General features: G+C 61.4%; 1 protein-coding gene across 1 annotated transcript; it reads right to left on the reverse strand.

The window, feature by feature from the left end:
- Positions 1-5,441: 5,441 nt before the first annotated feature.
- On the reverse strand, positions 5,442-12,346 carry LOC123035239 (ras-related protein Rab-26-like). Its single transcript, XM_044453225.1, has 5 exons — positions 12,163-12,346; positions 10,346-10,575; positions 8,171-8,333; positions 7,275-7,394; positions 5,442-6,549 (listed from the first exon to the last, which is right to left on the reverse strand). Exons 2-5 carry the CDS (start codon positions 10,532-10,534, stop codon positions 6,425-6,427), a joined length of 597 nt encoding a protein of 198 aa, XP_044309160.1. The 5' UTR covers positions 10,535-10,575; positions 12,163-12,346; the 3' UTR covers positions 5,442-6,424.

The raw sequence follows: 12,346 nt of genomic DNA on the forward strand, positions 1-12,346 counted from the left end.
CGGCGCCGCCGCCTCAGGCGCCGCCATCTTTGTTTGGCCTCTCCGCTCCTTCGCCGTCTCGGCCGGACTAGGCAGCCGGCCGCGCTCGCCCCGCCCCCGGCGCGCTCGCCCAATCGGCGCGCTCGCCCCAGCCAGGTGACCGTCAGGGCTCGCCCTCAATGGCACGGCGCTCCTGAGGAGGGAGACGAGCGGGCGCCTCCTCCAATCCGCCGTCCCCGCTGAGGCGACAGGCGCTCAGCTGCTCCCAGTTTACGCCCCCGGGCTCCGCCAATCATCGCCCGCAGAGGCGGGGCTCCTTGGCGAGTAGGCGGGGTCGCGGGAGCCGCACAAAGGAGGCGTCGCGGGGCCGCCCCAGGGCAGGCTCTGCCTCCTCGCGGGCGGGCGCGGCCCTGGCCCGGGCGAGGGCGCGGCCGCACGTGACTGCCGCCACGTGGCCGCAGGCGTCCCGTACAGTGCGGCGCCGCTCGTGCTTGCTTCCTCCTCGTGGCCGGCGCGCTGGAGGAGGCGGCGGGGCTGTCCTGGCAGACGGCCAGGGGCCCGGGGTCACATCAGCCAGATCCTGCCCCGGAAGGCGCTCCGGGCGCATCGTGAGACTCCCTGGGGAGGGCCCAGTGCAGGTGGCTCCATTCCAGAGGGAAGCCGGGGTACTGGGCCTCCAGAGCTGAGCGGGGCTGCTCCCGGGCGGACAGCGTGGAGGACGCTCCGCAGAGGGCCCCTGTGGGATGGAGGCCACATCCTCCAACGCGGGACTGGGGTGCTGAAGGTTCCACCCTGAGATCAGTGCTCGTCAACATTTTTATTAATGATTTGGATGAGGAAGTGCAAGGAAAGGTGATTAAATTTGAAGATGATACAAAGGTGGGTGGAATAGCAAGTACTCTGGAAGACGGAAATAAGATCCAGGGTGATGGGTTAGAACTCTGGGCAGAGAACAACAGCATGAAATTCAGTAGGGACGAATGCCAAGTCTTCCACTGGGAAAAAGAAACCAAATGCATCACTACAAAATGGGGAACACTTGGCTCAAGGAGGCTGCAAATACGAAGGATCTTGGGGTTGTTGTAGACCGCAGGCTAGATACGAACCAACAATGTGATGCCATTGCAAAAACGGCAAATGCTTTTTTGGGGTGCATTAACAGAAGTCATGTTATTTGTGAAGTTGTGCCCGACCTGTCACGACCCCATGGAAAGCTATGGCACGTCTAGACAGCATACTAAAAAGCAGAGACATCACACTGCCAACGAAAGTGCGTATAGTAAAGGCTGTGGTTGTCCCAGTTGCAATGTATGGCTGTGAAAACTGGACCATAAGGAAGGCTGAGCGCCAAAGGATTGAGGCCTTTGAATTGTGGTGCTGGAGGAAACTCCTGCGAGTCCCTTGGACCACAAGGCGATCAAACCGGTCAGTCCTAGAGGAGATCAACCCCGACTGCTGTTTAGAAGGCCAGATCCTGAAGATGAAACTCAAGTACTTTGGCCACCTCATGAGAAGGAAGGACTCCCTGGAGAAGAGCCTGATGCTGGGAACAACTGATGGCAAAAGGAGGAGGGGGCGGCAGAGGAGGAGGTGGCTGGATGGGGCCACTGGGGCGGTGGGTGTGGGGTTGGGTGGACTCCGGGGGATGGTGAAGAAAGGTGATGCACTAGTTTCACTATACATAGCATTAGTCAGACCTTACCTGGAGTCCTGTCTGCAGTTCTGGGCACCTACGTTTAAAAAATAGAGGCTAGAAAGAGTACAGAAGCGAGCCACAAGGATGGTTCAGAGACTGGAGGCAAAGCCCTATGAAGAGAGACGGCGAGAACAGGGCATGTTCAGCCTTGAGAAGAGAAGACTGGGGGTGTGAGATGAGAGCCCTCTGCAAGTTCCTGAAGGGATGTCACAAAGAGGCAGGACAAGTTCTCGTTCATTCTAGTGTGCAGGACGTGGGATAATAAGCTCGAGTTACAGGAGGCCAGATTCGGGCAAGATATCGGGGAAGTTCCTGACTGTTCTTGCTCTACAGCAATGGAGCCACTTGCCTGGGGAAGTCGTGGGCTCTCCCTTGTTGGAAGACATCCAAGAAGCAGCTGGACAGCCATCTGAGGGGGAGGGTGTAGCTTGGGAGTCCTGCACTGAGCTGGTGGGGGGGGGGGAGTTGGCCCTCTGGCCCCTTCCAACACTACTGTTCTGGGATTCTATGATGGCCTATAGCAGTGGTGGCCAACCTGTGGCACGTGTGGCAGAGCGCGCATGCGGAGCCCTCTCTGTCGGCACGTGAGCCAAGTCACCCAAGATTCAACCCAGCGGCCGAGCATGGGACAGCGCACATAGGGGCCATGCGCATGCTCAGAAAGGAGTGGTGGCGCCAGGCGATGACGTCACGAGCCATGACCCCCTAGCTGTGACTCGTCCAAGCTTTCGCATGGCCAGTCAGTGCGCTACCAAGAATATATATATATTTGCTTGGACTGGCTGTGAGGTGTTTTTTCTAAGCTAAAACCTCAGTTTTCAGGTTTTACTGCAGTGTTGGCACTTCGTGATAAATAAGTGGGGTTTGGGTTGCAGTTTGGGCACTGGGTCTCCGAAAGGTTCACCATCGCGGGCCTACGGCAACAGAAACAGCATGCTGGAGAGAATTGATCGAGGCAGCCTGCAGACCAAGGAGAGGGGGCTCAGCCGGGCGCCTCCAGGCGTGTTGGAGTACAGCTCCCGTCGTCCCTGGGCTCCAGCTCCCCAGGCAGGGCAAATGCGCCCTCAGCTCCTCTGAGCCATGCCCTGGCAGTGGCAGCAGCTGGATCCAGGGTGTGGCTCAGGGTATGGCTGCTGCTCTGCTTGAGCAAACGCCATGAGGCTGTTCCCTGCCGGGAGGCACAGCCCTGACAGGCGGGCCCTGGCTAACTCCCCTGGCTAACTCCCTTTCCCACGCGGCTGAAGCCCACAGCACCCCCCGACCCTCCTCCGGAGCCTCATGGGGAAGCAGGCAGTGGGGGTGGAGCTGCTGCCCCAGCCCCGAGACGCACGCCAGGTCTCGGAGGGAGCAGCCCTCGGCTTGGCCTCTGCGGACTACGGAGCCCCTCTTCCTGCAAGCGCCCCCATCCAGGGCTGAATGCGGGGAGGACGCTGGCTGATCATCGTGGCGCCTGCCCTTTCCCAAAGGTTGGATGTGGGGGCAGCAAGTGGGCTGCCTGCTCCTGGTTCTGCCTGGGCTTTTCCGCCGACGGCAGCTGCACTAGCAGTACTGTATCTATATTGCACCTTTTCCTCTTGCAAGAAACACCACAGTGACGTTCAGTTCAGTTCAGTTCATTGATTACATCTGTATGCTGCCCCATCGCCCACAGGGCTCTCTGGGCAGCTTACAAGCACAAGAAAGAAAAACATAGTCCATAAAAGTACAATCATACATTCGAGCAAGACAATCAAGCAAGACAACATTTAACTGTAAGCGATACAAAATCAAAGCAAACCCTAATACAATAATCATTGTATTATCAATACATAATACAATGAATGTATGAATAATAAAAGCAAGATATGGCTAGAATCCCTTCCACAGACAAAGCCCAGTTACCCACCGGCACAGCTGAAGGCACGCGGATCACCTGGAGATCACCGGGACACCCGGGTCCACCTTTTGATCCTTCCTGTGCTGCAACCCGCCAGTTCAGCAATGCGGGTTGCACAGAACAGGTCTGTCCTACTGCAAATGAGTCTTGATTATCCAAGCTAAACCAAGTCACCCCACGATGCGATGCGTTGGGCTGCTTTGCTCCAGGACAGGCCACAGCAGCATCTGGCCACAGCTCCCGGGGCTGCAGCCAAACAGGGCAGGGGCAGGAGAGGCTGGGCGTGGGGGGAAGGGGGCGCCTTCCTCCTGCCCCCCCCACAAACACCCAGTGCCCGGCTCACGAGCTCCAGCCCCTCCGCGGAGTCCGCTGCTGGGGCAGGGCTGGTGTGCCGCCCTGTGCTGCAGAGCAAGCCCCACTGAGCAGCGAGCCCCACGGTGTGGCTTAAGGCCATGCCCTCCATGTGCCGGGCAGGGTGGGCAGGGTGCCACTCCTCCTGCCGGGGGTCTCCAGGGGTCCCGTGGGAGCACGGAGCTCTCCCCCTTTCCCCACTGCCAGTCACCAGCCCGGGTGGGCTCGGCCGACCTGTGGGCAGCCTCCACCCTGGGATGCTGGGAGCAGCGGGGGAGAGCAGCAGAGCTGGCCGGCCGGAGCCACGTCGCCCTCCCTGCTGGCCCGGAGCGGCAGGCGGGGCCCAGGCTGGCCGCTGCGGCTACTGGAGGCCCGCCAGCGTCCAAGAGCAGGCTTCCTCGTGAGTGGGACCCCTGGCGACAGGGGCAGCCGCACAGCCAGCCCGAGGGCCCCCCGCCGCTCTGGCCAGGCAGGGCTGCAGCTGCCTGGGCCGGCCCCGGGTCCTCTTGGCATCGGGGTCTGGATGACGTGGCCTCCCTGGTGGGGGGCTGCCAAGCCCTCTAACAAGCCATGGGGCATTGCCCTGACCATGACCCCCCCCAGTTTATCGGCTGGGGGCTTGCCACGTGGCGTGAACCCAGTCAATGTGATTCAAGTGTTGCATGTAGTGTGGAGAGCCAGCGTGGTGCCGTGGGTAAGGGCACGGGACTGGGACTCCGGCAATCCGGCTTCGAGTCCCCGGTCAGCCATGGAGCCAGCTGGGCGACTCTGGGCCAGTCTGGGCTCTCGGCCCAGCCTACCTGTGTTGTGTTGTATTGTGTTGTAAGCCGCCCCGAGGCTTCGGCATAGAAGGGGCGGCATAGAAATGTTATAATAATAATAAAATAATAATAATACCTCACAGGGTTGTTGTTTGGGGATAAGACTGAGAGGAGAGCAGTGTAAGCTGCTCTGGTTTGTTGGAAGATAAAAGCAGGATAAACATGTAATAAATGGTATGTGGCGCATGTTAGTGGGATACTTAGACAGAGGTATAGATAACAGCACGCAGCTCTTCAGTGATTTAAGGGGAATCAAGCCCTGGAACCGGCCGGCAGAGTAACGGATTGCAGCACACACGAGAAGCTTGCGAGTCCGTTTCTCAACTGTTTCCTTTCCGCCAGAGCAAAGCAAACCGCCTTCGCTAGCACTGGGCAGAGTTAGTGTGCTGCACGAGGTGGGTTGCAAGTCGCATGAATCCGAGCGACCCCACTCTGGGAGCAGATTCCGCCCCATGTGAAACGGAAAGGGCCCCTCGCCCGGAGTCTGGCCTCCCCCTCCCCCCGCTGCAGGTGGGAGCGGCGGGTGGCATGTGACCGGCCCCGCTAGCTGGCCTGGCGGTGCCTCACTTGGCCAAGGGGTCGCCTCCTTCCCGCTCTCTCGAGAGAGGCTCTCCGGGCCCTGCATGCCCCCCTTGTCCACCTTTGCAGAACCACCTGCCAGCTGCCCCCGCCTCTGCCCCCTCCGGCCCGCAGCCCGGATCGACCCCGAGCCGCCCCATCATGCTGGGGACACGTCACAGGCAAATGCTCCACGAGGGCATCATATGCTGCGCACTTCGCCGCATCTTCCCGCCGAGCTTGCCCGCCTCTCCCTGAGGCGCTTGGGGCGAGATATGGACAGTTTTGCCGTCCGTTTTCATGGGTTCTACTTTGCTCCAAGATATCTTTGTATTTCTGCGAGGTGCACGTGTCCCCTCACCTTTCCAGCAGGGATAATCGCCCGGAAAGCAGCCCTTGCCGTTCTGAAACAGCCTTTGACTGCATGTGCTGCTGGCAGCATTTGCTTTTATCCGCGGCCTGATAACACTGGCATTTTCCCAAGAGAAATGCAGCACTGGGAACGTTTCCGGACTTCTGAGCGGGCTGCCGATGGGGCAGGTCGCCACCTGAGGGCAGAAAAGGTGTGACCGAGGAGGAGGAGGTGATAACGGAGTCTAGTGGTTGGAACAGAGCGCGCGGGCAACCGTGCGAGTGAGCAGGTAAGGGGCAAGCTGCCCTTCCCCACGTGCGGCTCCGAGGGGGTTCCATAGGGCCTCAGAGACCGCATGTCCCAGAAGGTGGTCTTGGGAGCGGCGCTGCATTCACCTGGGGATTGGCCACTGGCTGGGGATGCTGGGGATTGCAATCCAGGCACTGGACTGCGCATTGGACACACTGCCATCCAGCCTCGGGTTGAGGCGCTGCTCAGCCTCCTTCAGGAAACAGCCCACGCCTCTGCCAAGACAGCAGCTCCCCGAAGGCGGCATGAGACTGAGATGGGGAGGCGTTCCTGCCCGGGGCCCTGAAGCCTGCGCTGCCCCCCGACTCAGAGAGAGGTCGGAAGGTGGCAAGGCCTGGCCGCCTCCAAGCAGGCCGTGACTGTCGGATACACGGTGAGCGTCAGGGCAGGACCCGTGGCACACGCCGCGTGTGAGGCTCACGGGGGGCGCCTGCCACTGATCGTGCGCGCGAGGGCCCTTTCCCGTGCCCGGGGGGCGCTGCTCAGCACCCACAGCGTTTGTAGTAGCCCAGCTCCTCTGGCGGGGCGGCGAGGCCGCTGCGCTGGAACTCCTTCTTGCGGAAGAGCCAGTCCACCATCTCCTGCAGGCACCGCTCCACGTTCTCGCCTGGAAGGGAAGATTTGGGCGTAGCCTCGGTTGGTTGACTGGAAGGAGGAAGGAACAACCCGGCTGGCGGCAGGGGGCGCAGGCAGGTGGCCTGGATGCACCCCCAGGAGAGTCCCCGCGTCAGGCGGCCGTGCAGACCGGCATCCTCCAGCCGGACACGGGGTCGATCCTGTGCCGCGTGGACGTTCCGATTCAAAAGCTCATCGGGGTGGCTTGCGGGAGGGGGGATCGGGCCTTTCCAGCACCCCGACTCCGTGAGCGCCTCTGCCGTCGCCACCCGAGAGCTGCGGTCCAGAGCACGCTCGCGGGGGACCCACAGCAGCGGGCACGGGGAAGGCTCAGCATCCCACCTGGACCATTCCCCCAGATGTGGGTCCAGAGTCATGCCTGGGCTGAAGCTGAACGCAGAGAGCTGCACCCCAGACCCACGCATTACGCCGGCCCTGAGCCACGCACATTCTGTGCAGAATCGGCCCACCTCCCTTCCCGCCAGGCTGGGCCCATGGCGCTGCAGACGCACACGAGGACCCGTGCTGGCTGGTGCCGGCGAAAGCACCCCTCCCCACGCTGGCGCTCCCAAATGTGTCGGGCCGCGATTCCAATCATTCCTAGTCGGCACGAGGTGAAGTGGTCCCACAGGACGCTTGGGTCTGGGGGCAGACGGGCCCTTCAGTGGGCGTGGCGGGGGGCTTGTCTGGGGACGGACGTGGCCCGCAGGCCCATACCGGTCTTGGCGGACACCCTGAACCTCCCGGATGTGGAGTGCTCCACGGAAAACCTCTCGGCTTTCTCTTCGGGAACCTGACTCTCCAGGTCGCTCTTATTACCCAGGATGAAGATATCCGCTGCGGGGGAGAAGAGGAGACTGCGAGGACAGGACAACACCTGCTGTCGCCAAGAAGCAGAGGGTCGATGCCGTGTCCCTCCCCGCTGATTTTGCGGTGGAACTCAAATTCCGTTTCCAGAACCTGTTGCCAGCACCTAAGCAGCCAGTTCCCCCAGCTGAGGATGTGCTTTTCAAGGTGTACTGGAGCGTTTCCAGTGAAAACATGACTGGATTAAGTTTCTCGCCTCCTGGGACCTCTTATCTTTGCACCCGCCACAATGCAGTCTTTGTTCTCCTCCGCATCGAGTGAGCCCTGCCCCCGCCCTGAGCAGGGCCCCCCCCCCCGGCCCCTCTCGCTCCACTTGCCCCTGGGTCGGATCCAGCCTAGCGCTTGCAGAAGACCCACTGGAATGCGTGGGATGGAAATCAGCCCAAAGTAATGAAGGCCCCACTGATGTCAACGGGACGACTCTAAGTATGACTTAAGTCTGGATCAACCAAGGGGTTTGTAAGGACGGGAAGGGGCAGCATCCCAGATTTTGCTTCGAGTCCAGCCCTGCACGTCAGATTTCCCAGGGCAGGCGTGATTCCGTGCCAGAGCGGCCGCCTTCCCCGCAAGGGCTTTTAGTCGGCTCAACTCACAGAAATGCAGCGGGGCCTTTTCTAGTCCCGAGGTTAAACTCTAGAATACAGGCAAAGGCCACCAAGGCTGGGCCGGCTGCTGTTACAGGCAGAGGAGCAGAGGCAGAGAGGAAGGTGGCGCCCGCCCACGCCCCCCGCCCCGCCGGCACCTACCCTCCGCGCAGTAGTGCCGCGCCACGTGGACCCAGTGCGTGAGGCTGTCGAAGGAGAGCGGGCCGTGCAGGCTGTACAGCAGCAGCACCGCGTCCGCACGCCGGAAGTAGCAGCTGCTCAGGGACAGGAAGCGCTCCTCCCCAGCTGTGTCCCACAGTGAGATCTGCCGGCACGAGAGACGGGGGCTGCAGAGGCGGCCGGGCCACCCGGCACGTGGCGCGTGCCCCAGGCGGAACGAGGGGCACGCAGGGAGTCCCGCTCTGCGTGCAGGAGGCGGACGGGACAGGGACAAGGTTTCCCCGGATGCTGCGAACGGGCAGAGGGGCTACTCCGTGAAGCTGAGTGGCAGAGGCTCCGGGTAAAAGGAGCTCCTCCTTCACACGACGCGTGGCTAAAGCGTGGCGTTCTCTGCCACGGGGGCAGAGAATGGGGTCAGGCCGACGCATGGCGGTCCGTGGCTCCCGGGCAGGATGCCCCCCGCTTCCTGCAGCGCCCAAGCAGTTCCCGGCAAGCACACAAGCCGAGCACCACGGCGGGCTTCCTGGGGAACCCGGCTGGTCAGTGGGAACAAGACGCCGGACCCGGAGAGGCCTTCAGCTGACCCAGTGGGGCTCCTCTCAGGTTGCTGAGGCCATGGGGAGAGCCATCGCTGAGTGCTTTGCATGGGAAGAGCTGAAGGACAATCCGCAGCAGCGTCTCCGGACAGATGGAGGAGGACTCTTGCCTGAAGGCCTCGGAAGCTGCCACCTGTCAGCAGAGGCTGGGGGTGGGCAGAAAGCGGGGTGGGCAATCTCCAAACGCCCTGGGCTGCAGCTCCAAGCCTTCTGGCCATCCTCCAAGCTGACCAAGGGTCATGGCAGTGGAAGTTGCAATGCAGAATCCTAGAAGGGCGGAGTTGGGAGGGGCCGGTAAAGCCACCGGGTCCAACCCCCTGCCCTGCCCAGCACAGGCCTCCCAGTAAGCCATCCCTCCTCTCAGGGCTGTGCTTCAGGCCCCGGATCACCCTTGCTGCCCCTCTGCATCCTTTCCAGCTCCTCTGCGTCTTTCTTCAACTGCGATGCCCAGAACGGGGCACGGGGCCCAGGTGAGACCCGGGCAGGGCTGAGTACAGGAGAAGTGGGACTTCAAGGGGTGTGGAAAGGATGCGTCCATTAATGCAGAATCCTCTACACTTTTTGAGCATGGGAGGAAGGAAATGAGGCACCACACCATCGCATCTGTACAAATTAAAACACAGACTATTTTCCATCGTAGCAACAACAACGCTGGTGCTTTTCTCCCTCTTGCAAGGAACCCAAAGCGGCTTTCGAGATCTTACCCCTCCCCTCCTTGCTTCCTGCTTCATGTTTTCGCCATTGCTCTTGAACAAGGGAACTCTTCCTGGATCTTTTTGAAACTGCTGTGGGCACCCCCCACCCCCACCCCAGATTGGCTCCCATGAAAGATGTGCTCAGTCCTGCCTATCAGGGCTGCCCCGAGGCCTGGCGAGCCAGAAGACGTGGCCTCTCCTTGCCTGCAAGCTGAAAGGGGCCGCAAGCCACCAGCTCCAAGCCGGGGCCTGGCCTCCCCCTCCTCCACTGCAGCCTGTGGGCCTGAGCTGGGCTGTGGGCAGGGCTCCTGGGACACGGGCTCAGCCCTCGCCGAGGCCAGGGAGACCCGGGGGCCTTGCCCGCCCCCACATGGTTCCCATGGGGCTGTTTCGCTCCTTCCCCTCTAGGAAGGGCCGGGCTCCCCGCCAGCCCAGCCAGCAGGAGAGACCCCACCGAAGGGAGAGGGCGCATGACAGGGGCTGCCCCACTGTGGCTGTGCGGAAGAGGAGGACTTCCATGGGCCAGGAGGCCCCCAAAGCGCCTCACGGGGGCTGCGCACTTCCATGCACAGCTCTTCTGCTCTCTTTGCTTACGCACCTGGAATCTCACTGTTGTTAAGTGTATGCTACACCTTCGTTTTCTAGATTTCCCGTAAAATGCATATCCGAGTATTTGACCCGCTGGCTGAGTTTTTCCTTGAAGCTACGTCATGATTTTAGAAGCAGATGGTAAAATACCTAAATTAACCCACGAGCTGCCTCAGCCGGCCGGCAGGGTTGCGGGCATTCTCCGTCCCGCTCAGTCCCTCCCGACGGAAAGCGCCCCACCAGGACGCAGGCCGGGTGCCCCCCATGCCGGCTCCTACCTGCGCCTGGAGGTTGCTGCGGCCGTGCCTCACTGGCAGGACCTTCTCACACATGCACAGGTGCTGGCCAACGCCGTGGGGCCCCTCCAGGAAGCTCCCCGTCCGGACACGGTGGAAAAGCGTGGTCTTCCCCACCCCAAAGTCCCCCAGAAGGATCAGCTTGTACTTCGGGGTGGCCGGAGCAGCCATTGGGCCTGACACGGGTCTCCCGGCGGGTCAGCGCGAGGGTCCTGGTGCACAAGAGAAATCGTGGCTGAGTGGGACTGTCCCACAGCGTGGCTTGTGCAAAGGTGCAGCCGGAAGCAGGGGGAGGGGGAGAGCAAGCCTAATTTGGGGGGGGGAGCTCTGGGAAGATGCGAGTGGCCCAGCCCAGGCCAAGCGCTGGATGGGGCCAAAGCCCCTTGCAAGTCCCTCTTCCAGCAGCAGGTGCTTCCACAAAACCCTTAAGCATGTCGAAAAGGAAACGGTTCCTTTCCTTCCACCTCAAAGCTTCGCAGGACCACCATGGCAAAGGAGGACACTTTCTCCTCCAAGCGTTGCCCCGAGCTGCTTCAGTCACCCCCGAGCAGAGACCACCAGCCGCCCCAGAGACTTGCCTTAAATCAGTGGCGTGCTCTGCAAAGGGGCCCTTCGGTTTTGCTCTCCTGTGCCGCACCCAAATAGTGGAGGCCTTGGCAGGTGCCCCGTCCTCTGGGGCACCCAGCCCCCCTTTGCATTGGACCCCACCAAAGCCCGGACCACGCAGCCCTCCCAAGGGGCCTTGACGTCTCTCCCCAGAGTGCTGCGGGGGACTCGGCAGGTGCGGCCCGGCCAGGGGGTCTGCGTGGAAGCATCAGCCGAGAGCAGGGCTGCGTGTGCCTTTCTTGCTGGCAGAACCGGGCTCCCAGAGGCGCGTAGTGGGAGTGGGGCAGCCCCTAATGGGTGGCAGGAGTGAGACGATGCAGCCCCTCAGCCCCAGAAACCGCCCGCTCTGGCCGCCCTCTCGGCTCGCCTGCCCTCGCGCGTGACCGGCCCCGCTCCGAGCCGAACGAAGGCACAGTTCGGGCGCTGCTCTCTTTCTGCCAGCTCCCACAGCGGCAGCCCAGAGAGCTCCGTCTGCGAGCGTCTTTCTCTCTCCGCCCTTGTCTCAGAATGAAGCTTCCATCTGTTCTTTGTTCACACCGGGCAGCTCCCAGCCTGGTGCCCCCCAGTGTATTGGACTGCAGTTCCCATCATTCCAGCCAGCCAGTATGGCAGACTAAGGAAGGCTGACAAAGACACCTAGAGAGCAGTTCCCTCATTCGTACACACCGACAATCCAGAGTATGGGCTGAGTACCATGGGCCACTGCTGAATTGCAGGCTGTCATTGTGTGTGAACTCTGCACTGTGGTTTAACTATGGGTTGCTAAGCACAACTCTCTCAGGAGCATCCAGTTATTGAGTTGTGAACTCCAGAGTCTTTGTGGCTGACAACCCAGTTGAATAATGGTGCAGGGTTCCCATGGAATAGTAAGCCTTGATTCACCAGCAACCCACCTTTCCACAACCCACATTCCACCCGTAGGACACAGCGTCTCTGCATTATTTAACCCATGGTGAGGCCGCAATACAGGTGGGATGCGGGTGCCCCCCATGTGGAATACGCAGCAACCCCTTGGGTGCTGTGGCTTACATAACCCACGAGAAACTGGTGGGTTACCTGAACCCGGCACGTTGCTGGGTTGTCACGACGTGCAGAACCGCCGAGCTGGCAGCCGTCCTCGAGCCCTTGGGCAGAACAGCCCTTCCCTCCCGCGGGAGCGGCCGGCTGCGCCCCAGCCCTGGTGGGGCATTTACCTGGCATTCCCCAAACAGGCAGATCCTCCAGGCGCCGCATGCCAGGGCCGGAGCGGATTCCGCCGCACAGGATGAAGAGGAAACTGGGAGGAAGAGGAAGAGGAGGTGGCGGAAGAGCAGGTGTGTCCCGCAGCGCGACTGCCTTGCCTTTAGTTTCAGTTCAGCGAGTGTTTGGAGCCAGGAA

The sequence above is a fragment of the Varanus komodoensis genome, unplaced genomic scaffold, assembly GCF_004798865.1.
Source record: "Varanus komodoensis strain SLA01 unplaced genomic scaffold, ASM479886v1 scaffold78, whole genome shotgun sequence".
Taxonomy (NCBI): domain Eukaryota; kingdom Metazoa; phylum Chordata; class Lepidosauria; order Squamata; family Varanidae; genus Varanus; species Varanus komodoensis.

Excerpts from the sequence above, each read along its gene's own strand:
- LOC123035239 (XM_044453225.1), bottom strand. The coding sequence starts at position 10,534 with ATGGCTGCTCCGGCCACCCCGAAGTACAAGCTGATCCTTCTGGGGGAC. Across the intron at positions 7,395-8,170 it reads GCGGCACTACTGCGCGGAGG|CGGATATCTTCATCCTGGGT; the intron begins GTAGGTGCCGGC and ends TCTCCCCCGCAG. Across the intron at positions 6,550-7,274 it reads CAGGGTGTCCGCCAAGACCG|GCGAGAACGTGGAGCGGTGC; the intron begins GTATGGGCCTGC and ends CTTCCCTTCCAG.